The 25,880-nt window shown below is 56.2% G+C and overlaps 1 protein-coding gene across 4 annotated transcripts; it reads right to left on the bottom strand.

Annotated features, from left to right (window-relative positions):
• Positions 1–311: 311 nt before the first annotated feature.
• On the bottom strand, positions 312–23,966 carry JUP (junction plakoglobin). 4 transcript variants are annotated; one of them, XM_012765758.3, is made up of 15 exons: positions 23,821–23,966; positions 13,482–13,697; positions 10,952–11,211; positions 10,514–10,752; positions 9,559–9,760; positions 7,926–8,070; positions 7,730–7,833; positions 6,295–6,633; positions 4,446–4,601; positions 4,091–4,210; positions 3,372–3,522; positions 3,167–3,288; positions 1,856–1,895; positions 1,428–1,594; positions 312–1,107 (listed from the first exon to the last, which is right to left on the bottom strand). In XM_012765758.3, the coding sequence occupies exons 2-14, from the start codon at positions 13,687–13,689 to the stop codon at positions 1,443–1,445; spliced, it is 2,238 nt and encodes a 745-aa protein (XP_012621212.2). In that variant the 5' UTR covers positions 13,690–13,697; positions 23,821–23,966; the 3' UTR covers positions 312–1,107; positions 1,428–1,442. The 4 variants fall into 4 exon arrangements, with proteins under 4 accessions (XP_012621212.2, XP_012621210.2, XP_012621211.2 ...); XM_012765756.2 differs by having other exon boundaries at positions 23,817–23,966; XM_012765757.3 differs by having other exon boundaries at positions 23,796–23,966.
• Positions 23,967–25,880: the final 1,914 nt, after the last annotated feature.

Here is a 25,880-nt window from a genome sequence, read left to right on the forward strand (position 1 = left end):
GAGCATTGCTGGAAATTGAGGGACCAGCAAGGAGGTCGCCTGTTTGAGGACAGAATAGGCCCAGTGTCCCTGAGCATCCTAGTTTCCTGAAGGGGGGACTCACCCAGTTACCCCTGCACCCTACACGTGAGTACTGGATTAAATCAACTCCAGCTCCTCAAACGCTTTCTCCCCAGCTCCCCTCTCCCTGTCTCTCCCTGGACACGACACGGCCACCCCAGGACACACAGGATCCAGCCGAGGAGGGCGCCAGGCTGCCAGGGGAGCCCCTTGCCTCTCCCGCCCCTCGCCCCTGAACGGCCTCCATTGGATCTCTGTGTAAGTTTTATTTTCTTTGCTTTGGTCTATACAAAAACTCCAATAACCAAAAACATAAAGCGATAATAATAAAACTCTCTGCTGGGACCGCCCCATCCCCCCACGCCGTGTGCAGGAGGTGGCGGGGGGAGTCTGAAACAGGAAGGGGAAGAGAAAGCCCCTCACCGCACACCAGAGGGGTCAGCCAAGAGCACTTCTTGGGGGCAGCCAGGGCAGCTGTATGGGGGGGACAGGGTGTGTGGGAGCTGTCCCCAAAGCTCCCTGGCGCTAGGCAAAGCCAATTTAGCATCCCAGAGAGAGAAGTGGGCTGTGTCCTGGAGCGGGGACTCACTCTCCACACCTCCGCCCCATCTCCCCTGGACGGTTCCTGAACTTTTCAAGAGAAACTTTGGATTTGGGGGGTTCAGGCCTTGAACCTGGGTCCTGGAGACCCCAAGAATTCAGAGCAGTTGTCAGTGGAGTTCGGTGAGAAAATCAGACCCAGAGAAGGAACCAAAACCCTGCGGGGCCCAGGCAGCTGGAGACAGGCCAGGGGTGGGGTTCAGCGAGGGGAACACAGTGGCCACCTTGTGTCTGAAGCTTTAAGTGGCCAGGGCCACAGGGGTGGGGAGGGGGTGTCAGGCTCAGGACAGAAAAGAAGGAGCAGAACACCATCCCAAGAAAGACCCTACGGAGGACCCCTGGGGACACAGGGCTCAGCAGGAGGTCGCAGCCCCAGTCCCCAGCTCAGGCACTTTTCTGTCTCGCCCCATCGCCTGCACGGAGAGCCTCCCGGATGAGGGACCGCACCTGGTGGGGTGAGCAGAGACACAGAGAGGTCAGGGGCTCGGCAGACCTGTGTCCCCAGAAGCTCATGCCACTCGAGTGTCACCTGCCCACCACCCCTGGAAGGAAGGGGCTGGTATGAGCAGGGCCCCCCTGCCCCAAGCAAAGACACGGGAATAAGGCCGGGCAGGGCGCGCCTTGCCCGGGGAAGCTCTGCAGCGCCGCACCCCCACCCCGAAAAGGAGCCAGAGTTTCCATGGAGAAATGGAGGGCCTCCAGCCGGAGGAGGTTCTAGAGAGACGCAAGAGCAGGTGCCCCGGCAGCCCGCAGCGAGGGTGCTGTACCAGGGGCCGAGGCGCCTAGGCCAGCATGTGGTCGGCAGTGGGGTACGGGGGCCTGAGGCCGTCGCTGTAGGTGTCGATGGGGTAGTCCCCGTCCATGTCCATGTGCATCTCCAGGGGGTCGAGGGGCACGTCGCTCGAGTACATGGGGCGGTAGGTGGCATCCATGTCTGGGGACGAGAAGGGCGCTGGGTCCAGGGGTCGGCAGGCCACCATGCAGGGTGCTCTGGGCAGCCCTCAGCCCCCTCCTCTAGCCCCGCCCACCCCCAGCAGCCGGCCTGACCCCTTCTGCAGACTCCCGCCTCAGGCGGGCGTGGTGGATGCCACACAGTGGCTGCCACAGGTCCTCTAGTCCTGGAGACACATGTCCCCTGGCACACACCCGCACATGACCCAGGCTCCCGGGGTCCCAGAGCGCTCCGCACACTCACCATCTACGTAAGGCTCGTTGATGGGGATCATGCTCTGCGCCTGCGCAGGGGGAGAGAGAGACACTGCTGGGGGCGAGGTCTGAAAATGCAGCCTCTGAGCTGGACGTTAGCTGGGGGCAAGGAGAGATGCTTCTAGAATAGGGGTCTAGGGGAAAGCAAAGACCCCTTGGAGGAACAAAGGATGATGAAATGGGGTTACCCAGTGCCCTGATGAGCTCATGGCCTCGGTGCCACCCCAGGGGGGAGGGTCTCACCAGTCGCGCTGGGGTTCCCACAGAAGGGGAGGGGAGTGGAGGGAAGAGGACTCAAGGACCGTGCAGGGCCCTGCCCCAGCCAGGCCCAGGCTGCTGCTAGCCTACACAGCGCCTTCCTGCAAGTTAGGAAAGGGCACCCTTTCCATAAATACTTTACATTCATTAGGACAAAATAAAATTGCCATTTTTGTAGGTCAAAAACAGACATATGGTTCAACCTACTACTTCCATCTGCTAGAAATTGTCATCAGTGATCCAGTGATAAAATAAAAATCTATGGGCCAGACGCAGTGGCTTACAAAATGTAATCCTAGCACTCTGGGAGGCCGAGGCAGGAGGATTGCTTGAGCTCAGGAGTTTGAGACCAGTCTGAGCAAGAGTGAGAGCCCATGTCTACAAAAACTAGAAAAATTAGCTGGGCGTAGTGGCACATGCCTGTAGTCCCAGCTACCTGGGAGGCTGAGGCAGGAGGATCGCTTGAGCCCAGAAGTTTGAGGTTGCTGTGAGGTAGGCTGATGCCAGGGCACTCTAGTTCAAGCAACAGAGTGAGACTCTGTCTCAAAAATAAATAAATAAAAATAAAAATAAAAATAAAAATCTGGCTGGGTGCGGTGGCTCACGCCTGTAATCCTAGCACTCTGGGAGGTAGAGGCGGGCGGATTGCTTGAGGTCAAGAGTTCGAAACCAGCCTGAGCTAGAGCGAGACCCCATCTCTACTACAAATAGAAATTAATTGGCCAACTAATACATATAGAAAAAATTAGCCGGGCATGGTGGTGCATGCCTGTAGTCCCAGCTACCTGGGAGGCTGAGGCAGCAGGATCGCTTGAGCCCAGGAGTTTGAGGTTGCTGTGAGCTAGGCTGACGCCACGGCACTCACTCTAGCCTGGGCAACAAAGTGAGACTCTGTCTCAAAAAAAATAAAAATAAAAAAAATAAAAATCTATGAAGTTGACAGTATGTTGCCCTTGTGCAACTTGTACAACCCTAAAGTGTTGCCCTTGTGTAGTGTGCAACTTGCACAACCATGCATTGCAGTCCGACCCAGGGCACTCACAGCCTCCCAGGCAGCCGGGTCATGCTTGAAGAGGGAGTTGGTGAGCTCCACGGACACACGCTTCCGGTAATCTGGGTTCTTGTCCTCGGAGATGCGGAACAGGACAGCAGCGGCATAGGTGGCTGAGCAGAGAGGAAAGGAAAGGTTAAGTCAGACGCCTGCCCCCACCACCCTCTGCCCGCTCGCCCACCGCACAGCCCCTCACCTGTGCCCTCGTTGCGGGAGTGCAGCAGCTCCATGAGGGGCGCAGAGGCCCCCTCAGCATCGATGGCCTCGGCCGCCTCCTTGTCCTGGGCCAGCTCGCACAGTACGCCGGCGGCCACGCGCTGAATGTTCTCCACTGACGAGTACAAGAGCTGGGGAGAGGGGACGCGGGTGGGGGGTGAGGCAGGCGGGCAGCGCACCCACAGCCCCCCCCGACTCTCCCCTGACATGACACTGGGGCTGTCATGTCTTCAAACCCCTGGGGCCGAGTGTCACTTGCATATGACCCACTGGGAATTACTCGTCGCCTCCGCCTGAATCTAACTGCTGGGATGGAGTATTAATGAGCTCTTTTACACGAAGGATATTAAACTCTCGTCTGTTATGGCGCCTGCACATATTTTCCCAGTCTGCTGATTACATTTTTTAATGCTTTTTTAGGTTGTTTCTGACACACAGATGGTTTTAATGTTTATGTGGTTGAATCTCAAGATGTTTTTTTTTTTTTTTTTTCCCATCTGTGATCTCATCCTTTGCTTTTGAGCTTGGAAAGCCATTCCCATCAGGGGTCTGCTAAGGAGTCACTCCTCGTGTGGCCTCTTTCCTCCAAAGACCTCTCCATGTCTGGCCCAGACCTTTCATACCTGTCACTCCCAACCTTCCCCTTTCATCAGTGTGGGGCTGGGGGGAACCTCACCTGCCCACCTGCCCCAGACTCACCTGTACGAACAGGGGGATGGTGTTGAGCCGGAAGATCTCCATGCGGTTCATGGGGTCCCGGGCGAGGATGTGCAGGGCTCCAGTGCAGCCCTCCACGATCTCCTCCATCCTCACGCCGTCCTGCACAAGAGGAGGCAGGGGCATGGGGACAGGTGGCCCTCGGACACAGCCACAGCCCCTCCCCCACCACGACACCCTGACAAACGTCAATGGCCGTTGGAGTTGGCATCAATTGCAACTCACCTCCTCATTTACACACACACACACACACGCACACACACGCACACTCACATGTGTGCACAGAGGACCCCTGGCCCCCCGGGAGGGGTGTCACAGGCACCACCAGAGCACTTACCGTGTAGGGCTGCTGTGTGCCTGCAGCCACGTGGCGCTGGGCATCCTGGTGCGCCTTGACCAGCAGCTGCACGAGGCGGGGAATGACCGCGGCCTCCTGTAGCGGGGCGTGGTTGGCTGGGCACAGCGCCAGATTCCTGATCAGGCCAATGGTTGCCTGGCAAGAAAAGGGACAGTGATCAGGGACATTTCTTGGGCAGCTGGAGGATCCCAGTTTCCCAGCTTTGGGCATCTCTTCCCACCCCTGTCACCTCTTCTGTCCCCCCAGTCAGATACAGACACGCTGGAAGATCTGCAGAGAATGAAAACACCCCCAGCCCCTGTCCCTTATTCCATAGGATCCGTGGGTCTTCATGGCTACCTCTAATAGCACCTGCTAAAACAACGCCCCATTCCAGAACATTCCACCATGTCCTGACCTTCACCCAGTCTCCTCTCTCTTAAACCACCCATAGACACCAGGGCCCTGCTTGCTTCTCTGACAGCTCCCAACCCTGGTTATCGGGAAGTCTTCCCTATGGTTGACCTCAAAGTCTTCGGCTCGGGTGACGCTCACATTGTAATCACTCCCCAGCAGGGCTCCGAGAAGAGGTCTCCCTGGGGTCCTTGACTCACAGGAGCCACTCGGCCTCCCAGAGTCCCTCGGGGTCTTGCAAAGCAATTTCTCATCTCATTTGATCCTCAAAACAAGAAGCCAGAGCCGGCGCAGATGAAATCATGTGAGGTGAGGATGTGAGCACAGGCTGGATGACTTGCCAGGGTTACTTGTCACTTGTCACCTAGCTGCTGGCTCAGTCGTGCACGTGCTCCCCCCACCTGGGACTTACAGCCAAGACCAAGCACCAAGGAGGAGTCATACACTGCCTTTTTTTCTTACTATGAATTTTTAAAAAATTCAATGTATACAATCACTCAGAGTCATTCTTTTCTGTTAAATTGTCTAAAATTTAGCTAGTGGAGGCCCCTGCCAGCTGGCTCCTATGCCCGTTGACAAAACCCTAGTCAATGGCAGCTTCCCACTCTCCAGGAGCAGACGTCACCTTGCCTTTGGCTCTTTCCCTTGTTTCTACACATAGAGACACACACAGACCCTCCTGGATAAGTAGTCCCCTGGGCCTGCCACCACCTGGCCCACCCTCATGCCCCCTGCTGGACAGGGAAGTGACACACATCTCTCTCCTACCCAAGTAGCCTCCCAAGGAGAGGGCCCCCCCTTCACACCCCTGACTCCCCACGGCAGAAACTAAGTGTCCCCCAGAATCCTCTCTTTAGTAGCCTTGCTGAGTTTCAGCAGGACACACGTCCTTCTAGCTGGTGATCACACTTCCTAACCTCCTGCCATCTCCAAATGACCAAGTTCCAGGGTGTGAGCTGAAATCTATGAGTCCTACTTCCTGGTGGCCAGCGGCCCTCCCCACTTCTCCTGGGCCAGAAACTAGATAGGGGATGTGCTCAGCCCAGCCATCACGTCAGGACAACACTCTCATCTAGACCCTCTGCCCTGAGAAACGTGCTCCATGGACCAGAGAGCTTGCCAGAAAGGCAGACTCTCAGACCCTCTGCAGGGCTCCTGCATCGGGACCTGCAGTTTAATGAGACTGCCCAGGGTGCCACGCGCACACGAAGCTTTGAGAAGCTCTGCTCCAGGGGGTGGCGGAGCCACAGATGGAAAGAATCTGGGTCTCTGGAGCAGAGCCAATGTCAAAGTCTAAACTGTTACATGGGAGAGAAAGAAACTTCTATCTCATTTGAGCCACTGTATTTAGGGCGTCTTTGTGGCAGCAACTTCGCCCGTACTGCCACGCGCCTGGCCCCGCAGCAGGGAGCTCCTGCTGGCCCAGCCCCAGTACCTTGACCAGCGGCCACTGGTTGGGCTGGTTGAGCAGCTTCACGATGGCAGGGATGCCATAGTTGAGACGCACAGAGTTCTGGGCCATCTCGGCCTCGGGGTGGCGGCTGGTGAGGTGGCGCAGGGCGCAGACGGCGGGCTCTGTGATGTCATCCTTGTCGCCAGCACGCTGGATGGCGTGAATGAGGGCCTCCACGCCACTGTTCTGAGTCACCAGCGTCTTGTTCTTGCTGTTGTTGCACGTCAGGTTGGAGAGAGTGCCCGTGGCGCAGGTGAGCACGTTGACGTCGTCCACGCTCAGCTGGTTGACCAGGATCTTCAGCACGCTCTCCAGGCCCTCCTGGGCGAGGAAGGCAGTGGGGAGTGAGGGGGCAGCCAGCTCCAGGAAGCTTCCCAGATATGGCCGAGGGGAGCGGGGTAGCCAGAAGGGGTCAGCCCTGCCTGTTCGTACCCCTTTCACTCCCACATGTTTATGCCCTGGGAGAGAGTGTTCCTATCCCTCCCAGAAAGGGAGGCAGTGAGGCTCAGAGAGGCTGGGGGACTGGCCCACAGACACACAGCGAGTGGCTGGATCTGAACCCAGGGCAGCCCCTAAGCCCATGCTCTTCCCTCCATCCCACCTGCCTCTCTCCAGGGCCTCAGACCCAGGCAGAGCCCTACTCAGGCTGAGGGTACGGTGGCCAAGGGAGGGCTCTAGGCCAGGAGGAAACTGCTATGGGCCACATGCTTCAGTGGCTCAGCTGAGCCACTTTTTTACATACTTCTCACCTTTCTGGGCCTTCCCTGCTGCCCCCAAAGGGGCCCTAAGCCAAACACACTTTCAGGATAAATCTGTAATGCGGAAGTCTCACTTCTCCCAGGGAGAGCCATGTGGGCCTTGTAGGGGAGCAGGAAGACCTCAGCTTTGGGGAGAGACAGTCCTGGGTTCAAATCTCAGCTCTGTCATTTACTAGCCGTGACCACGGGCCACTACTTAACTCCCTGAGCCTGTTTCATCATCTAACCAAGAGGGTCCCAGAGTCTACCTCCAGGATTCGGAAAGGGTTAAATGAACTGACATCCACAAGCCCAAGCAGAGCGAGGGACCAGGGGCTTGTCCTAGAGATGCAGTTTTCCTTTAATTGTATTTTTAGCGACCCGGGCCTCAAAGATATCTCTTGGAGCACTATTCCTCCCCACCCTAGAGTCCAGGTCAAAACTGTTCCTTTGCCACCAGCTGAAGCCCAGCTTAAAACATCAGCCTGCACCCGCTTCTCTTCCCTTCCCAAACCTGCAATAGGGATTGGAGCCTGTGGCTGGTGGGATGACAGTCTTCAGCCACGAGGGCGGGGATTTAGAGGCACAGTCCTCCCACAGCACGTAAGGTCCCACACCCAGACAGGAGGCTGGAGGAGGCAGCTGCAGAAGTCGACCCCAGACCTGGACGCCTCCCTCACCTGCTTGGTGGCCACGTCCGAGAGGTTGCGCAGGGTCCACAGGCAGTTCTGCACCAGGCGGGGGCTGTTGCTTGTCAGGTGCTTGCCCAGGGCCTGCATCCCACCTGGGGTGGGGGACAGGGGTCCCGTCAGCCACAGGGGAGCGTGGTCCTGGGCAGAGCCCCCACCCAGCCACCCTCAAGGCCATAACACTCACCAGCCTCCACAATGGCAGGCTTGTTGCTGGGACACACAGACAGCACCTTGAGCACCCGGCTGGTGGTCCAGAGCAGTTTCTCGTAACTGTAGTTACGCATGATCTGCACAAGTGCCTGGGGTCCTGAATTGGCCAGGATGATCAGCTGTGGGGGAAGGGGGGAGTGAGATGGATGGGGAATATGACAAGGACAAGGAAGGAAGGGGGGCAGGTGACAGAACTGTCATTACTGAGTTTCAGCTAAAACCCAAATAGCGTTTGTGGCTATTATATAAATCAAAAATCTGAAAAAAGATAATACCCAATGGTGGCAAGAATGTGGTAAAACTGTACCCATACCCATTACCACCTATGGCACTGGAAATTAGTCCAGTCCTTTTGGAAAGCAGTCTGGCCATCTGGGTAAAATCCTAGAAGTGTTAAAAATATTTAATCCCACTGATAAAAATTCTTTCTAATCTTTGGGAAAAGCTATATGCTCAAAGATGTTCATTACAGCATTGTTTATAAAGGTAAGCAATTGGGAGCAATCTGACTGCCCTCCCTCAGAAGAAAGTCTGGGCCTTCCACTTAATGAAATGCCATCGGCCATAATACAGGGTGATTTTGAGGACAATACTGCAAAAGAAAGATTTTAAAAACATCATGTAGGCCGGGCGCTGTGGCTCACGCCTGTAATCCTAGCTCTTGGGAGGCCGAGGCGGGCGGATTGCTCGAGGTCAGGAGTTCAAAACCAGCCTGAGCGAGACCCCGTCTCTACTATAAATAGAAAGAAATTAATTGGCCAACTGATATATATATATATAAAAAAATTAGCCGGGCATGGTGGCTCATGCCTGTAGTCCCAGCTACCCGGGAGGCTGAGGCAGAAGGATCACTCGAGCCCAGGAGTTTGAGGTTGCTGTGAGCTAGGCTGACGCCACGGCACTCACTCTAGCCTGGGCAACAAAGTGAGACTCTGTCTCAAAAAAAAAAAAAAAAAAAAAAAAAAACATCATGTAGAAAATTGATGTAAAGTTGCAGGTTCCTATGACTAGAACTATGTGTACATATTTATAAACATGCCCACCCCACAGAACAACATGGAAGGAAGCACATCAAAATGACAACTGTGTCTGTATGAGAACGATGAGTGATTTTTTTTTCCTTTTCCTTATACTCAAAATATTAATAATAATTTTGAGTAACTCAGGAATATGAGGAAGCACGTGTATCTGCATATACATATATATCTCATCTAAAGGGAGTTAGGAGGCCAGGCACAGGGGCTCAAGCCTGTAATCCCAGCACTTTGGGAGGCCGAGGTGGGAGGATTGCTTGAGGCCACAAGTACGTGACCAACTGGGCAACATAGTAAGACCTCATCTCTATAAACGATTACCCAGGTGTGGTGGCACACGCCTATAGTCGCAGCCATTCAGGAGGCTGAGATAGGAGGATGACTTGAGCCCAGGAGTTGGAAGCTGCAGTGAGCTATGATGCTATGATGACACTATTGCACTCCAGTCTGGGCAACAGAGCAAGACCCTGTCTCTAAATAAATAAATATATAGAGTGAGGGGGCAGACAAGTGAGCCTAGGGCAAGATGGAAGGATGGGCTTCAGGACATGGGAGGACCAGGGAAGGGCCCACCTTGCTCTCCTGGTTGCCGTAGGCCAGGAGCTGTAGGCAGTCAGTAGTGATGGCCAAGAACTTGGGGTTGTTCTTGTTGAGCAAGGGCACCATCTTCTGCAGCCCGTCCGCCAGGCGCACTGCCATCTTAGCGCCCTCCTGGTAGAGCAGCAGGTTGTGCAGCGTGGTGATGGCGTAGAACAGGACCGACTCCACGGGGGAGCTGCGAGGGTGGGCAGGGGGTTAGCACCAGTCAGGTCCCAGGGGCCTGGCATGGGTGTCCGCCTCCCCCAGGAAGCCTTCCCCCCACACCGACGCCCCCTGGAAATACCCCGTTGCTAAAATCTCACTGTCCCTTGAGCCCAGCCCAACTCTTGTGCACAAAGCACACGGCACTCTCCTATCCCCACTGGGACTCTGGCTCCTGCGCCTGAGCCCCCAGCCTGGTGCTGAGCACATAGCAGGTCCCCTCGACAGCTATCCCTACTGAGTGACCGTGTGGAAGGCACGTGCTAGACAAGCCCCGAGTGGCATTCAGAAGGGAGTGAAATCTCTCTCACCCTCAGGGAGCACCTAGCCTGGTATGGGGACAAGGAATGAGCCCAAACAACATTGGCCAGGAAAGAGAAAGTTTGCAAGGGACTTTGTACATACCCCTCTGCCTGAACACTGTTCCCTTCTACATTGACCAAACTCCACTCACCCATCATCCCCCTTCGCTTAGCCCTTAGTGCAATTCTACCTCTGAGAGACCGTGACACTCTTCTGCCACAGCCTATGCGGTATCTCCATAATTAACCTGCTGTTTATGTGCCTGTCTCCCCTGTTGGGCTGCGAGCCACTGAGTGCCAGGACAGGCGTAGTTCTGCACCCGGCACATAGTAGGGGCAAAAGACGCTTATGGAAGCCCAGGGGAGGGAGGGGGAAGCCCGAGTGAGGGGGAGTCCTGGGCTCCCACAGCAAGCACGGCCGGTACCTGAGCATGCGAACCAGAGCGGGGATGCCGCCCGACTTGAAGATGGCGAGCAGCCCCTCTCGGTGGTGGGACAGGTTGTGCAGGATACTGGTGGTGCAGCGGGCCGTGTCCAGGTCGCTGGTGTTCTGCATGGTGCGCACGACGGCCGCCACCAGCTGGGGCGAGCCCATCAAGGCCCGGCGAGACGCCTCCTTCTTTGACAGCTGGTTCACGATCATGGCCGCCTTGGTCACCACCACCTGGAGGATGGACGTGAGCAGTGAGGAGGGGCCGAGAGACAGACCCTACCCCAGAGCTCGGGTGGACCCAAGTCAGACTCCTCACACGCACGGGGGCCTGGGTCATGGTCTCTCTCCACCTCCACATGGTCCCTCCCCTGCGGACACCTGACCTCCCCCCTCCCCGCCCAGCCCCCACCCGGCCAGGCCTCTCACGGACCGGGTCCTCATCATTGAGCAGCTTGGTGAGCTCGGGCAGGGCCCGGGTGGCCAGCTCGGCATCGTCCTGGTAGTTGATGAGATGGACGATGGCCGACTTTAGCAGCTGGGATGGCTCGGCCAGGCGCTGCAGGTTGGTGGTCTGCCCCTCCACCTGGGTGGTCAGCAGCAGAGAGCTGTCCTCGCCCGACACGCCAGGACACATGGCCTCCCGCACCCGCTTGGCTCTGGCCGTCGTGGACATCTGGTACTCCAGGTCACCTGGGGGCCAGCGGGACGGGACTGAGTGCAGGAGGCAGGCAGGGGCCAGGACCAGGGAGTAGGACAGGGTGCACAGACAGCCCCACCTAGGCTCCCTGGGCTGTCCGCACGCTGACCAAGGCCCCAGCACACCACTCACAGCTCTGCCTCTCGCCAGGGACCTGGGGGAGGTCACCATCGGCTCAGTCACCTCATCTGTAAAATGGTTCTATCCACCACAGGGAATTCTTATGACGATTAAATGAGAAAATAGTCATAAATTGCTCTGAAACGATTCATCTGCCTGGTACTTATCACTACAAAAATATTAGCCATACTTATTTTTAATAAGAATAGCTGGCCAGGCGAGGTGGCTCACGCCTGTAATCCTAGCACTCTGGGAGGTGGAGGCGGGCAGATCGCTCAAGGTCAGGAGTTTGAAACCAGCCTGAGCAAGAGCAAGACCCCATCTCTACTAAAAATAGAAACAAATTAATTAGCCAACTAAAAATATATAGAAAAAATTAGCCAGGCATGGTGGCACATGCCTGTAGTCCCAGCTACTCGGGAGGCTGAGGCAGCAGGATTGCTTGAACCCAGGAGTTTGAGGTTGCTGTGAGCTAGGCTGATGCCACGGCACTCTAGCCTGGGCAACAAAGTGAGACTCTGTCTCAAAAAAAAAAAAAAGAATAGCTAACATATTTTGAGGACTTATACAGTGCCTGGCAGTGAACTAAGTGCTTTTCTTTTTTCTTTTGGAGACAGGGTCTTGCTCTGTCACCTGGGCTAGAGTGCAGTGGCATCATCATAGCTCACAGCATCCTCAAACTCCTGGCCTCAAGCAATCCGCCTGCCTCAGCCTCCTGAGTAGCCGGGACTACAGGCACATGCCACCACGCCTGGCTAATGTTTCTATGTTTTATAGAGATGCGGTCTTGCTCTTGCTCAGGCTGGTCTTGAACTCCTGACTTCAAGCAATCCACCCACCTGGCCTCCCAGAGTGCTGGGATTACAGGCATGAGCCACTACATCTGCCCAAGTGCTTTTCTTTTATTTTCTTATTTAATCTGACGATAATCCTACAAAGTAAGTATAATTATTCCCTCTACTTTATACAGATGGAAGAACTGGGCACAGCAGCCTGACTCGGGGGCCCATGCCCCTCTTCTGTTCTCCTCCCTCAACCATCAGGTAGGGGACAGATTAGACATCTAGGCCTCTTTTCAACTCTGAAATCTCAGAATTCTACCTATACCCTCATCACGGCCAAAGGCAGCAACTCTCCCACTACACAGGCATGCGAGTGGAGGCCCAGCAAGGCGCCCGAATCATGCAGCAGCAGATCAAAGGCAACATCAGGCCTGGCTTTCAGAGAGCAGGAACTGGGTCCTCAGCTGGGACTGTAGCTTCCCCTCCAGCTTCCATTCCCTGGGAGCCTGCGGGGGAGGGCCCGGGAGTCCCACAAATAGGTGCCCAGGTAACCTGGCCCTGGCAACCGTCCGGATGCCCCCAGGGAAAGGGAGGCAGAGGCTGTGCCTTCTAATGATTCAGGAAGGGGAAGACATCTACATGGCTTTCCCACCTGGATGCTGTACTCTTAGCTACCAACAAATTCATTTTCCTGCCAACCCGAGAGGCCCCTGCCTGCTGTCAGCAGGGAGACCAGCGTGCAGGGGCCGAGCTCGGCAGAGCCCCGATGGCCACAGTCCACCTGCACCTCTTCCCAGCGGGAACACTCAGGGCCCTGGAGGCACCTGTGGACAATAGTCCTAGGATACTCCTCTCCCCCCACATTCATAGGCCCCTCTCCCCCCACGAGGAGGCCTCAGGCTTGAGAACCGTGCCCCATCTACAGTGGTGCCTGGGGGCTCTCTGAGGGCTGGAGGCCTGACTCACCCCTCGACCTTGAGGCTTCTGGAGCCAAAGGGATATGTCTGGAAGTCCAGGGGCTCCCTGAGGGCAGCGGTGACACCTCCCCACCAATGACTGAGCCTCTTCCTTCAGACTGGGGCACCCTGAGGATGGGGTCTATGCCTTCCCTCCATACTGAGGGTTCATGGAAGAGAAGTCCAGTCCTTCCCACACGGGGTACCCTGAACCCCCGTGCCTCCTCTGCAGCCTGGGTGGGCCCTGTGAGCACGAGCCGCACCTCCCGGCTTCCACTGCGCTCTCCCTAAGAGTGGGCCTCTCTGCTCAGAACAGGCCCCTACAATCTGCCTCCTTCTACCTGGACCTGTCTCAGCACCCAGCCAGGTTTTCTGCCCCATGGAACAGTCCCTGGGGGTCCTGACCTTGGCTCGGGGGTGCACCCTGTGTGTACGTGGTGGTCTTCTTGATCGTGTACTGGCGCCCGCAGCTGTCGTCGTCCTCCATGACGCCCTTGCCGGTGACTGAGGGCACGCAGGTGTTGGCGCCTGAGTGGATGCCTGAGTCGTAGGTGTACGTCTGCTGCCACTCGGTCACCTTGATGGGCTGCTCGATCAGGTTCATCACCTCCATTGTGGCTGCTGGCAGCACAAAGAAGGAAGTCAGGAAGCAGGAAGTCAGCTTCCCCCCTCCAGGGGCACCCCAACACCTGGCCCAGCCCCCAGCTTCAGCCCTTTCCCAGACCCTGTGGGGGAGGGGGTGGGAGGTCTCTCCTCACCCCACCAGGGCTCCAAGGGCCCCAGTGGGCTACAGGATGGGTGTGGGGGGATGTAGAAGGGCCCCAGGCCCAGGGAGGGGCAGACCATGACGGATGCCAGCTGTGTGAGTCCTGGCCTTGCACCTCTGCCCTCCAGTGGGGGGTGAACCCCTGGGGGCTGAGGCAGTGAAGGGCCAGACGCCCCAGCAGCCCTAGGCTCACTTGCTGTCTGGACCCAACACTCCCAGGAGCCTCCAGCAGCCCCTGGGGTCTGTGGACCCACCCTTGTCCCCCGGGGCTCCCTGGGAAAGGCTGCAGAGGCGAGGCCACACCCAGCCATTGGACAGGAGACTGGGTGGGGCAGGAAGCAGTCTGACAGGTTTCTCTGGAGTGCCCCAGGCTCCCTGGGAGACTCTAGGCTCTCACTGTCCTGTGGGTGGGGCCAAATCACAAGTGGCCCCAGAGGCCCAGGCCTTAAGGCCCATCTCTCCCAGCGCCCCAGAAGTCCCTTCTAGGATTCAGAGAACCACAGACAGTTCAAATCTCAACTACTTACTACCAGGGCAGTTCCCCTCTCTGCTGAGCATCAGTGTCCCTTCTGTCAAATGGGGTTACACCACCTCCCTGGTTGTGAGGACCATATTGCAAAGGGCCCAGCACAGTGCCTGGCACAAGGCAGGTGCCCAGTGTCGGGGGCCATGGCCGTTTCTCTCAGTCCTGCCTGCTCTCACCTCTGGTCTCCCCAAACCCAAGCTAGGGATCTGCGGTGGGGCCGGCCTCTGTCTGGGCAGCCACTGGCTCTCAGGAACTCCTCCCTCTGCAGACTCAGGGGCATTTGAAGGTTGGTGAATAGCTGGGCCCTACTTTGTACTGGGAAGGTGACCTTCCCACCTGGTCTGCGTTTGGCTCCACTGTCTTGGGAACCGACCTCCCAAGGTCAGCGACTGGTGGGACAGGCGAGGGACGCTGAGATCCTGTGAGGGGTGCTATGGGCCAGACCCCCACACATGCCACCATGTCCACAGGTGGGTTTCACAGCGCACGCTCTGTCCACCCATTCACAGATGTGGAAACTGAGGCTAGAAGTTGCAGAGCCGGGACCAGGCACAGGCGTGAGTGACACGGAAGAATGTGGCCACTGCACATCCCAGTGCGGCCTCAGAGGGCAAGCAGACCCCAGGCTGCTCCACCCATGACGCCGGGCAGCACCCAGCAGCTCAAACCGGTTGTCCCACTGTGATGGGGGACTGGGGGAGGGCGAGGGTAGGGTGGCTGGTGCAACTTGGCCCCACCCCAGGAACAGAGAGCATCAGGGACGTGTCTTCTGTGTGACAGCCCCAGTGCTACCCTCAAGGAGGATGACGAATGACCCTTCAGGTCTTGCTGCCTTTTATGGCGACGCAAGGTGGCCCATGAGCACACCTGCAACAGGCAGAGGCAGGGGCCAGACCGGCTCTCAACTGCCTCCTTCTCTTCCTGCCATCCCGAGTGACTCAGAGTTTCGTGCTGATAAATAGAAGCAGGCCCTGAGTGCCAGACAGCAGGCTCTGTGCCGCCAGATGTGCGCAGTTGCTTCCCAGGCCTGGGCCAGGGCGGCTATTTCAGGAGGAGCCCCGCCCCTCCCCACACCCCTCCCCCGCAGTGCCGGGCGGGCCACAGGCAGGAAAGGGGGGCTTGGGGAAGGCAGACTCAGGAAAATCCTGCCGGGCTTCCTCCTGCCTTCCCCATCCGTCATCCAGCCACCAGGGCGTGTCCCAAGAGAAAATGGAGGAGACACAGACGCCGCCCCAGGGAGAAGAGAGCAAACTGGACTTGCAAGCACTTGAGAAGGACGGTGCCACCGCACATCAGGAAAGACGGTGGACTAACTCGACATCTCCAACCCTGGTCCATAAACACACCCCATCCTAACCGGAGAAGAGACATAGAGACGGTGCCTAACCCCAAACCACAGGGACCACCTCCTTGCCAGCCCCATGTTGAAAGGGACCACCAAGGTCAGGGTTGGCCCCCAGGTGAGGAGGAGCTTCCTTGGCTGGCCCCTCAGCACCCCTACCAGCCCAAGCCTGCAGCCAAGAGACCCTGAGTGCAGGACAGCTGCCCAGGGACACAGAGAGGCCACGCAGAGGTGAAAGGATGCCATTGGGCATGGGGTGCAGTGGCCTTTATTATCAAATCTCACTCTTCCCTCAAAGCAACCCTGGCAGGCATTTTTCTAGTCCCAATTTTGAGGTAAGGAAGCTGGCTCCACACTGAGAAAATGGTAACACCTGCTCAAATCCAGGTGAGCCTCCCAGTGGGACCAGCACCCAGGCCACTAGACAAGACTGGGTGGAGCTGAGCCCTCTTGCCAAGGGTAGGGGGGCTGACAAGGCCAAAGGTGCTCACAGATGGGGGGAAAGCACCCAGTTGCAAATCAAGAATCCCAGGTTCTAGTCTCAGCTCTGCCACAAACTTGCTGGGTGTCCTTGAGCAATGACTTTCCCTCTTCATCTACAGAAAGGGTGGCCCAGGTGATGGCAAAGGAACATTGATGTCTAAGATTCTAGGGAAAGGAACCAGGATTCCCATGGCAGACACGAGAAGGCTGATGGTGGGCCAGGTCAGAGCTGGAAAGAGGCTCAGAGAGAGGGCAGACACCAGGACTCTTCTTGAGGAAAGGACCGTGGGGAGAGCTATTCCTGCAACAGGAAGGCTGAAGTCAGACCTCAGGCAGGACTGCCAACCAGCCCCACCTTTCTCCTTACCTACTCCCCAGGAGAACCACGGAAATTCTCCCACAAGAAACAAAAGTGCTTGTTTCACAGCTCCCAGGGTGGAAGGAACCGCACCCAGTTTGGTCTCATCCCTCTCCACCCCAGACCTGGAGTCAGACCTTCCGCAGCCCCCCTGGACAGAGCTCGGGTGGAAGCGGGAGAAACAGACACAGGCCCTGCCCACACGCCCCAGCCAGGGACAGACAGGGACAGAGACAGGGCGGGTTTCTGAGTTGAATGGGGGGCCTTTGTTTAGCAGTGCGCTCTATTGTTGGCAGCACAGGAGGAAGAAGCCAGCTCTGAGATCACAGGGTGGAGCGAGGGAGAGCTCAAGGACAGGAAGACAGCAGATGGGCCCTGGAGAGGGGTGCAGGGGACCCTTCCACTGCAGGCCATACCAGCTGAGTCTGCAAGCAGGCAAGGAGGCTGCTTGGGGTGAACCCTGCCCCTCCTTCCTGCCTCCTCCTCCGCACCAGGCACCCTAAATCCAAGACTGTCCTAGCAGAGTGCAGCCCAGCCCTGACATTAAAAATAACCCCAGCAGAGCTACCTCTGGCTCCTGCCCCAGCCAGCACCTGCCGGGGACAGTCAGTAACGGGCACAGTGGGCTGGGCTACAGGGTGGCAAATGTCAATAAGACACCTGAAGACACAACAAGGACAGGCTGCCCACAGAACTGAAGAGCAAGGTGGGGCTGGACCCCCCAGAGGTTTCCCAGGCCAGAGACCAGCATCCTGTGCAGACACAGACCCTGGGGCTCAGGCAACGACAGAGAGCGGGCAGAAGAGCGTGGGATTCAGAGTGGGGAGAGGGGTTCCATCCAGCCCCACCACTCACGACTGTGTGCCGTTGGGCAAGTTACTGGATTTCCTTAAGCCTCATTTTCTTCATCTGTAAAATGGAGACAATCAAGCTACTTTTTTCACTAGGACTCTGTCCACAGGCAAGGCTCGGGCAAGCATCCTTGTATCAGAGAACAAAGAGATGGCAGAGGAGAAGGCTGGCACAGACAGGTGGCTGGCAAGGTGGCTGGCAAGGTGGCTGGCAGCCTGCTTTGGGGGCAAGACCCAGGCTTCTTTCTCTGACCTCTCAGATGAAGGCTAGGTGGTAAGCTGCTTCCCAGCCCCAGGCCAGAGCCCCTGGGGAGGGTGGGGGGCAGTGCTGGGGGGAGGAATGAAGTTTGGGTGCTGGCAGAGGAGCAGAGACACTGAGCTGTCCCCCTTGTGGCCAGAGCTGTCTCCTGCAGCCAGCCAGGCAGGGACAGTCCCCACACAGCAGCCCCGGGGAGGCTGGGCTCAGCAGGCTCCTGCTATGATCTAGCCAGCAGTCCCAAGCACAGACACAAGCAGGCTCTAGAAAGTGCAGAGACAGACAGGACCGCTTCCTTAGAGAGCCTGTCCAGCCCACAGGCTGGGGCTTCCCAGCAGGTCTCTCTCCTCTGGCTGGCGGCCCCCGAGGGACCCTCTCGCAGACTGGAGATTCTCTGTCAGACATCGTGGTCTCCGTTGGCAGACTGGCCACTCCAAGAGGGCAGAGATGGAAGCAGGAGACAGGACAGAGAAGCTGGTCTTAAGCTTCCGGAGGAAACCCTCACTTCCAGTCTGGGGCACAGCCTGCACTGTCGCCTGAGGACAGGCCAGGCCAGCCGGGCCTGGGGGAGGCTCAGACCTGCAGGCCCCAGAGACTGTTTGCTTTCTTCCCTCTGGGCTCCTTCCCAAAACAAACAAACCCGGGTGGGAAAATGAAGGGGGTTTGTAGGAGAGGGAAATGCCCTGGACAAGTAGCTCCACCTCGGGAACCCCTGTGCTCCCTGGAGAGGGCTCCAGCTAGAATGCCATTCCCTGCCGGTGACCCTGGGCAGGCCAGACCCCAAACCAGCAGATGACCCCAACCAGGACTCCTGGGAATGGAAAAACACTTCACCCGCATCAGGAAACAACAGCAGAGGGCCGGCGGTGTCAGATCCTTGCCCGACCCCCTCTTGGAAGAGCAGGAAAAACCCGCCTGTTTATTTTCACTAGATCCCTGTACAACACATGCTGGAGAACATCACGATTTAAATAAAGATTTGCTTAAAATTTGCTACTGTATACAGAGCATGAGCTCATCAAGACACAGGCTAAAGAACAAAAGGATGCTAATAGAAGGGAAAAAAATCTTAGAGAAAATTGCCTTACAGAGTTGGGACGATGAGCAATTTTTTTCTTCTCTCAAACTTTTCTAAACTTCCCAACTTTTTATTTTTTTAATTTTTAAAAATTTAAAAATTATTTTTACTTTATTTATTTATATTTGTTTGTTTTTGAGACAGAGTCTCACTCTGTTGCCCGGGCTAGAATGCCGTGACATCAGCCTAGCTCACAGCAACCTCAAACTCCTGGGCTCAAGCAATCCTTCTGCCTCAGCCTCCCGAGTAGCTGGGACTACAGGCATGTAACACCATGCCCGGCTAATTCTTTCTATATATTTTTAGGTGTCCAAGTAATTTCTTTCTATTCTTTTAGTAGACACAGGGTCTCGCTCTTGCTCAGGCTGGTCTCGAACTCCTGAGCTCAAACGATCCGCACCCCCCTACACCCACCCACACCCCCGCTACCGCCTCCCAGAGTGCTAGGATTACAGGTGTCAGACACCTTACCAGTGCCTGGCCTATTTATTTTTTTTGAAACAGAGTCTTGCTCTGTCACCCCAGGTAGAGTGCAGTGACATCATCGTAGCTCACTGTAACCTCAAACTCCTGGGCTCAAGCAATCTTCCTGCCTCAGCATCCCCAGTAGCTGGGACTATAGGTGCACACCACCATGCCTGGCTAATTTTTCTAATTTTTCTATGTTTAGCAGAGACGGGGTTTTGCTCTTGCTCAGGCTGGTCTAAAACTTCTGAGCTCAAGCAATCCTCCCATGTCGGCCTCCCAGAGTGTTAGAATTACAGGTGTGAGCCACTGCACCTGGCATAAACTTCCGAATTTTTTTTTACAATGATCAGATATTACTTTTTCAATCAAGGGAGAGGGGAGAGTCACCCCTAGATAAGCAGCTTATTGATTGCCCAGCCACTGTCCCAACTCTGCCCCCCTCCCTGCTACTGTCTCCATAGTGGGGAAAGACAGAAAGCTGAGTGAGCTTCCTGTCCTGAGCTTTCTCTTCAGGCCTGGCCAAGGAATTGGTTGGAAAATGGGACAGTCCATGTCCCTAGACCTCCACCAGATCCAACCATGTCCCAAGAGAGAGGTCTCACAGTGTCACTCACAGTGACTCAAGCTCCGATACCTAGCCAACCACACTGCTTTTCCTCTTCACAGGGGTTGGGCCAGCCTGCTCACAGATATCTCTCCCTCTCACTGTTATGTCGCTCTTCTCTCAAAAGACGCAAGATGAAGTCTCCCTAAGGACCCCAGTAGGTCTCAGATTCACCCCAAAAGGTAGTGAGTACTGCCTGCCTCTGTCCTGGACCCCCACCCCTCTCTCTTACTCTTCTTCAACTCAAGATCTCATCTCTAGCAGACAAGAAGTCCTTCCCCCTGTCTCGCCTCCATTCCTTCTATAAGAGCATCAGTCCCAATCGATCCTGTGTCCTCTGGGGTGACAGAAACTGCAAGCCCATCCCCCTCTTTGTAGCAGTCAGCTGGGATTGAGCTCATTCTCTTTCCTACTGTCTCGACCTCAAGTCCCCTTAGCTTTCTCCAGGATCAATAATCCCCATGCCTAGGGTCCCCTCCTGCTGTCAAGGGATGTGTAAGCCTGGTGACAGGCTCGGGGCTCAGGCTGCACCATCACGTATGGGGAAGCCATTCCCCAAGCCCCATTTCCAAGCCCATTCTGGTGTCAGCTGCCCAGTTGGCAGAGGTGCCAGAGCCAGGCAGGTCTGAGAGGACAATCTGACACCAGCTCCTCCCTCAAGGGCAAAGGCTCAGGCTGACAGACAGCACCCATGACCCCCACCCTGTCACCAGAAAGGCCCTCCCAGCAAGCGACCTACCCCTGGTCTCCTGGGCTCCAAAGCATGGGGACAGCCAGTTCCCCACGAAGAGCAACCTGGCAGCAGTGACTGGTGGAACCCAGCAGGGCATTAGCCTAAGCCTAAATCTGACTCTCATTTCTCTCCACTCCCCAGGGAGCAGCCCCCCCCTTATCCTGGCACAGCCCCAGCCCCAGCAAAGCAGGCAACTCCCACTTCCTATATAGGGACAAGCCCAGAACAGCCATGGTTTTACCCAGCTCAAACCAGGAGGCAGCAGGGCTTTGACCTTTCCCCTCCTCTTTCCCTCCCAACCTCCCCCAAACAACTGCCACAGCCCCTAGACTCAGGGACAAAGCCCCCTCCACCAGGAACTAAAAACCAAGCCATTGGGGAGGCTTCAGAGGGCAGTGGCTAGGACTGAGTCACTCCCACCTTCACCACCCACACCTACTTTTATGGGCACTTCTGAATTCTCTACTCCCCCATCAAGCAGAGACTCTCAAAATTGGATGGCAGAAAAGTCCTTTCTAGAACTTCAGTGGGGCAATGCAGCAGGATGGGCTCTAGGCTTGCAGCCCCAGAGAACTCAAATGCCAGTCCTGGCTCTGCTCAGCATCTAGCTGTGCAACCCTGGGCAAGTGACTTAACTTCCCTGAGTTTCAATTTCCTCATCTGTAGAAAAGAGATAATGATACCAGCTTCCAGAGACAGCCATGAGGAATAAGTGAGAACAGTTCATGAAGGTGCTTGGTGTCTAAAGTCTTTCCTTGATCTTAAGTTAAGGCTACACAGGCAATGAGAAGCAGAGCTGGGACCCAGCTCAGCCCCCTATACCATCTCTCCAGATAAACAGCCCTCTGTAGGCTAGTCAATTTCCCATCTCTTTCTAAGGTGGCTCCTCGAAGAGAGAAACCTCGGTCTTAGGTACCCACCCCATGGGCCTCCAGGAAGGGAAAAAGCTGCCAGCCTTGGCCTGCCCTTGGCTCCCACACACTGCATTCTCAGAACCCAGCTGTGGCAGCCCCAGCCCCAATGGAGGCTCCAGAGGGAATGGGTGGAGCTGGGGTGCGAGGGAGGGTCGGAGTGGGGAGAAGAGGCCTCATGTCACCCAAGCTGGGGCTTGATCTTAGCAAGAAATGACTAATTGGATCCTACCTTCTTCCCCTCCCCCTCGAGTCCAGTCAGTGGCCAGTTTCACCAGGCACCTCCTAGCAATACTTCCTCAGTATTATCTTTTCATCACAGCCACAAACCAGATTAGCTAAACTAATCATTTAGCCAGGGTAATTACAAGGTCTTCCCCTCCTCCACATTGGCTCGAAGAGGAGGGAAAACAGGTTATTTTTGCCCAAACTCCATGCCCCTGTAGTTCCCCAGGGGTGCAGGCCCCTTCCCCTCCCCCCAGGGCCTGGGTTCCTACCTCAGCGGCCCCCTAGCCCAGGGCTGAACCTGACCCCTACTCAGGACACTCCAAGGGAGTGGGTCTGGTGCTCTCCCACTCTCCCATCTACAACCAAAGGAGGTGGTAGGCTCTCCACCCCCGCCCCAGCTGGGCTGATCCCCCTCCCATCTTCCTTCCACACCCAGGACTTGAAGGAGAAACTGGCTCTCACAGTCCCCCAAGGGGGCTGGGCTCCAAGTCCTACGAAAAGACCACACTCTGGTTTGTACAAATTGGTATAGAAAGCCTGGCTATTTCTGGCAGGGAGTCGGATAGGGCTCTTAGAAAATTGGGGGCAGAGGAGTTGGAAGCCTGATTCACCTCTGCCCGAAGGAGTCTAGTGTTGACGGAACCTCCCCCAAAAAAGCCATCCTCCTGTCCCACTTTCGCCGTCAAAGTCTCTCAGAAAAGGGGGTGGCGAAAGGTCTAGGAAGGCTCCAGAAAGCACGCACCTTTCTAATTCAGAAATCAGAAGGCAAGCAAGCCCCACAGCCTCAATTACCAGCTGGCTAAGTAAGGAGGGGGTGGGGTAGAGAAAAGAACAACCACTCCCTCCACCTTCCACAGTTTGGCCGGGCCCCGCCCCCCCATTCCTGGGGAGGGGGCAGAGCTTGGGAGAGAGAGCCACTAGCAGGCAGGCCTCCTCCGAGGGGGTGTGGTGGTCCCTGGAGGCAGGAAGAGACGGAAGAAGCAGCTTCCCCTCTCGGCCCTCCCCCCCCAACCCCGGCCCCCACCTCAGGTCCCAGGGGCCCAGCAAACGGGATGCAGGTGGGGGCAGGGAGGACCGGGTCAGAGCGCAGACACTGGCCCAGGTTCAGCCTGGGGCCGGCTGGGGGAGGGGGCTTTGCACTAAGAGGGACCCCTAAGCCTAGAGGAAGCTCTGGACTAGGAGACAGGAAAACCCCAAGAGAAAGCTGTCGTGAGTACTTCCTTCTGCAAAGTTTGTTTTGGGTGATTTTTCCAACAATAAGAGGTTAGGGAAGAAGGGTAGTCCTGTTCCCACACCAACACTCTGGAAGCCACAGCTACTGGAAACTGGGCCAGGTGGCCCTGAATTCTCCACCCATGCACAGACACCTCCTCCCAGACCCCAGTCCGAGCCACGGATGCCAGGCACCAGCTGGGCACTGAGCCGGGCCCTGCACCAACCCCACTGTCACCCCATCCCACATCCGCTGAAGGAGCCATAGCCCAGCACCCACGCGAGGCGAGGGAGGCGCCGCAGGTAATATCAACCAGCCTCTGGGAGCTGGCCTCTGGACTCCGTGCACTCACCTGCTCGGCAGGTGAGGCCAGCGTCGCTGGGAAAATGTGTGCTCAGCCCCCACAGTTGGGCAAGCTGGGTGCAGACAATAGGGCCCCACCCAGGCCTGGGGGAGTAGGGAGGGAGGGAAAGCGAGGATGACGCGTGGGATGGGGTGAGGGTGGCCCCAAAGAGATCAGCGGAAGCAAGTTTCCCAAACGGTAAATCCCCGACTGCAGAGTGAGCCCTGGGACGCAGACAGAGCCGGTCAAAGTGTCCCCTGCCAGCTCAAGGCGAGAATCTGGGACACGGCGTTGGGCGGGCTCCGCGGGTCCGGGAGAGGGGCGACCCCGGAGGTACCTGATCTGATCGCTCTCCGCTCTTCTCGGATCTCCCGCTCCCGGAGCCCCGCGGCGGGCTCTCCCGAACCGCGCGCCCCCTTAGTCGCAGCGCCCAGGACCCCAGCGCGCCCCCTGCCGCCGGTGCAGGCTGGCGCTCCCTGGCACCCGCCCTCACCTGCCGGGAGACCGCTGGGACCGGCCTCTCGGCCGCTCGCCGCCCGCTCCCTCTCCCCAGTGATACCTGCCCCCTGGTCGTCCGCACCTACGTGTGGAGCCTGGCCGGGCCGGATCGGGGTCGGGCCGGGTGGGAGCCGGCGCGGGCAGCGAACTGAGCTCGGCGCGCTCGGGCGGCGGCTGCTCCGGACTCTGGCCTAGGCAGCAACTCAGTAACCGAACAAAAGGCAAAGGGACCTGACAGCCAAGCCACGCCCCTCGCCCCTCTGAAGCTCCGCCCCTGAAGGAGACGCCCACCCGCTGATGCGAACTCACAGGCTGCCTCGCCTGGCTGTCCCATCGAGGGGCGGAGCCTCGTGCCCAGTCCTCTTTCACGGTCGCCTATGTTTATCCGCTCGCCATTGGCCCCAGGGACTGCCAGTCGGCTCTGGGGATGGACTCCAACTTGAGGTCCCATCCTAACGCTGCACCTATTGGCAAATAGAAAGTTACTTCCTCCTGATTGGACAAGGGGCTGTCAGTAAGACTAAGGAAAGAACCAATGGAAAGGATGGGGTGTGTCTTGCCCCACCCCAGCTCTGAGCAGGTAAGACTCATTACTCTCCCTTCCCCCTACCTGTCCAACAGGTGAGTCAGGGGCCACCATGGGAAAGGACAGACGCCTTCACCAGCCAGCCGACTCAGCGTCGTCAGGCATGATGCTTCTTTGGACTTATTCAGCCTTGCCCCAAAGTAGTAATAACATATTTGTGTAGCACTTCACAGGCTTTGTGCTGTGTTGGGATTTTTTCCCCCAAAGATACTCCTTTTATAATTAAAAGGCTTGGGTTTGGGTTCTGCCACTTAGTAGTAGCTTTATGATCTCAGGCAAGTCACTTGACCCTTCACTCTGTTTCTTCTCATCTGTAAATTGGGCAATTAGCCCATATTATCTCACTGGAATGTGTGGGGATTAAATGAAATAAGGTTTGTAAAAGCACTTGGACAACTGCAAAAGGTTAGAAGTTAAATTAATGGTATGGGATTTTAAAATTCTCATGACGGTTCTGAAAATTTGCCAGGACAAGAAAACAATCCTCATTTTAGATGAGGAAACTGAAGTTTGGAGAAGTCACAAAACTAAAAAGAGGCACACTCCAAAATAGAACCCCTTTTTTCTAATTTCAAGATCCACCAAACCACATGTTCTCCTCGTATAGACATAAAGTGTCAAAGCGGCACGGAAGGGTCAGGGAAAAGGCACAAACAAATACTCCAAGGAGAGACACAAGAGCAATAATTTAATACAAAGATAAAGTGTTGGCATAAGGAGGCTTTGGTGGGTTTGGAAAACCTGGGGCAGCAGATCCATAGGAAATCAAGCACTGGCATGAGAGAAATGGGGCAACTCGCCCCTCCGCAGGGGAAGAGCCTGGGTTAGAGATCAGAAAGAACTTCCCAAAGGCAGCTTAAAAAAACAAGGGTATCTCCGCTCTGTGGTTGATGGCATGAATGCTGCTGATGGCTGTACAGTGTGCCAAGGGGCCTACAGAAATTCATTCATTCAACATGAGCATTAAGCACCAACTGTATGCTAGGCGCTGGGTTTGAACCAGATGACACAGAAAATAATAATAATAATCCCAACCCATTTGAGTGCTGGTGTAGAAAAGGATCTCCCCTCAGCTGGGCGTGGTGGCGCGCACCTGTACTCCCAGCTACTTGGGAGGCCGAGGTGGGAGGCTTACTTTAGCCCAGGAGGCTGTGGTGAGCTATGATCGCACCACTGCACTCCAGCCTGGGTCACAGAGTGAGACCCTGCATCTGAAAAAAAGAAAAGGAAAAGAAAGAAAAGGGTCCTCCCTCAAAAAAGCTGTCTAGCCCAAAGCTAGCACATGGGATGGGCTGGGTGGAGCCACCCCTGCAACATCCTTGACTACTTTTCCCACCAGAGAAAGGAACGATGGTTGAACATTCTCCCTTCTGAAGTTGTGCCATCCAAGAAGTCTTCCTGGAGGGGGCCGGGAGATAATTGACATTCCTGAGCCAGTTGCCATCCACATGCCAGGGCCACTGCCCTTCACTTTCTTTCTTTCTTTTTTTTTTTTTTACACAACAATCTCATTTTATCTGTCCAAGTTGCAAACAGAATCCATTCAAGCCAGTTTACACA

This window comes from Microcebus murinus, chromosome 18 (assembly GCF_040939455.1).
Source record: "Microcebus murinus isolate Inina chromosome 18, M.murinus_Inina_mat1.0, whole genome shotgun sequence".
In the NCBI taxonomy this organism is placed as follows: Eukaryota; Metazoa; Chordata; class Mammalia; order Primates; family Cheirogaleidae; genus Microcebus; species Microcebus murinus.

Bases quoted from the DNA above. Each gene is read 5' to 3' on its own strand.
- JUP (XM_012765758.3), bottom strand. From the start codon at position 13,689: ATGGAGGTGATGAACCTGATCGAGCAGCCCATCAAGGTGACCGAGTGG. The intron at 9,761-10,513 runs GTACCGGCCGTG...CCACCCTCGCAG, and splicing joins GCTCTGGTTCGCATGCTCAG to CTCCCCCGTGGAGTCGGTCC. The intron at 8,071-9,558 runs GTGGGCCCTTCC...CTTCCCCCACAG, and splicing joins ACGGCAACCAGGAGAGCAAG to CTGATCATCCTGGCCAATTC.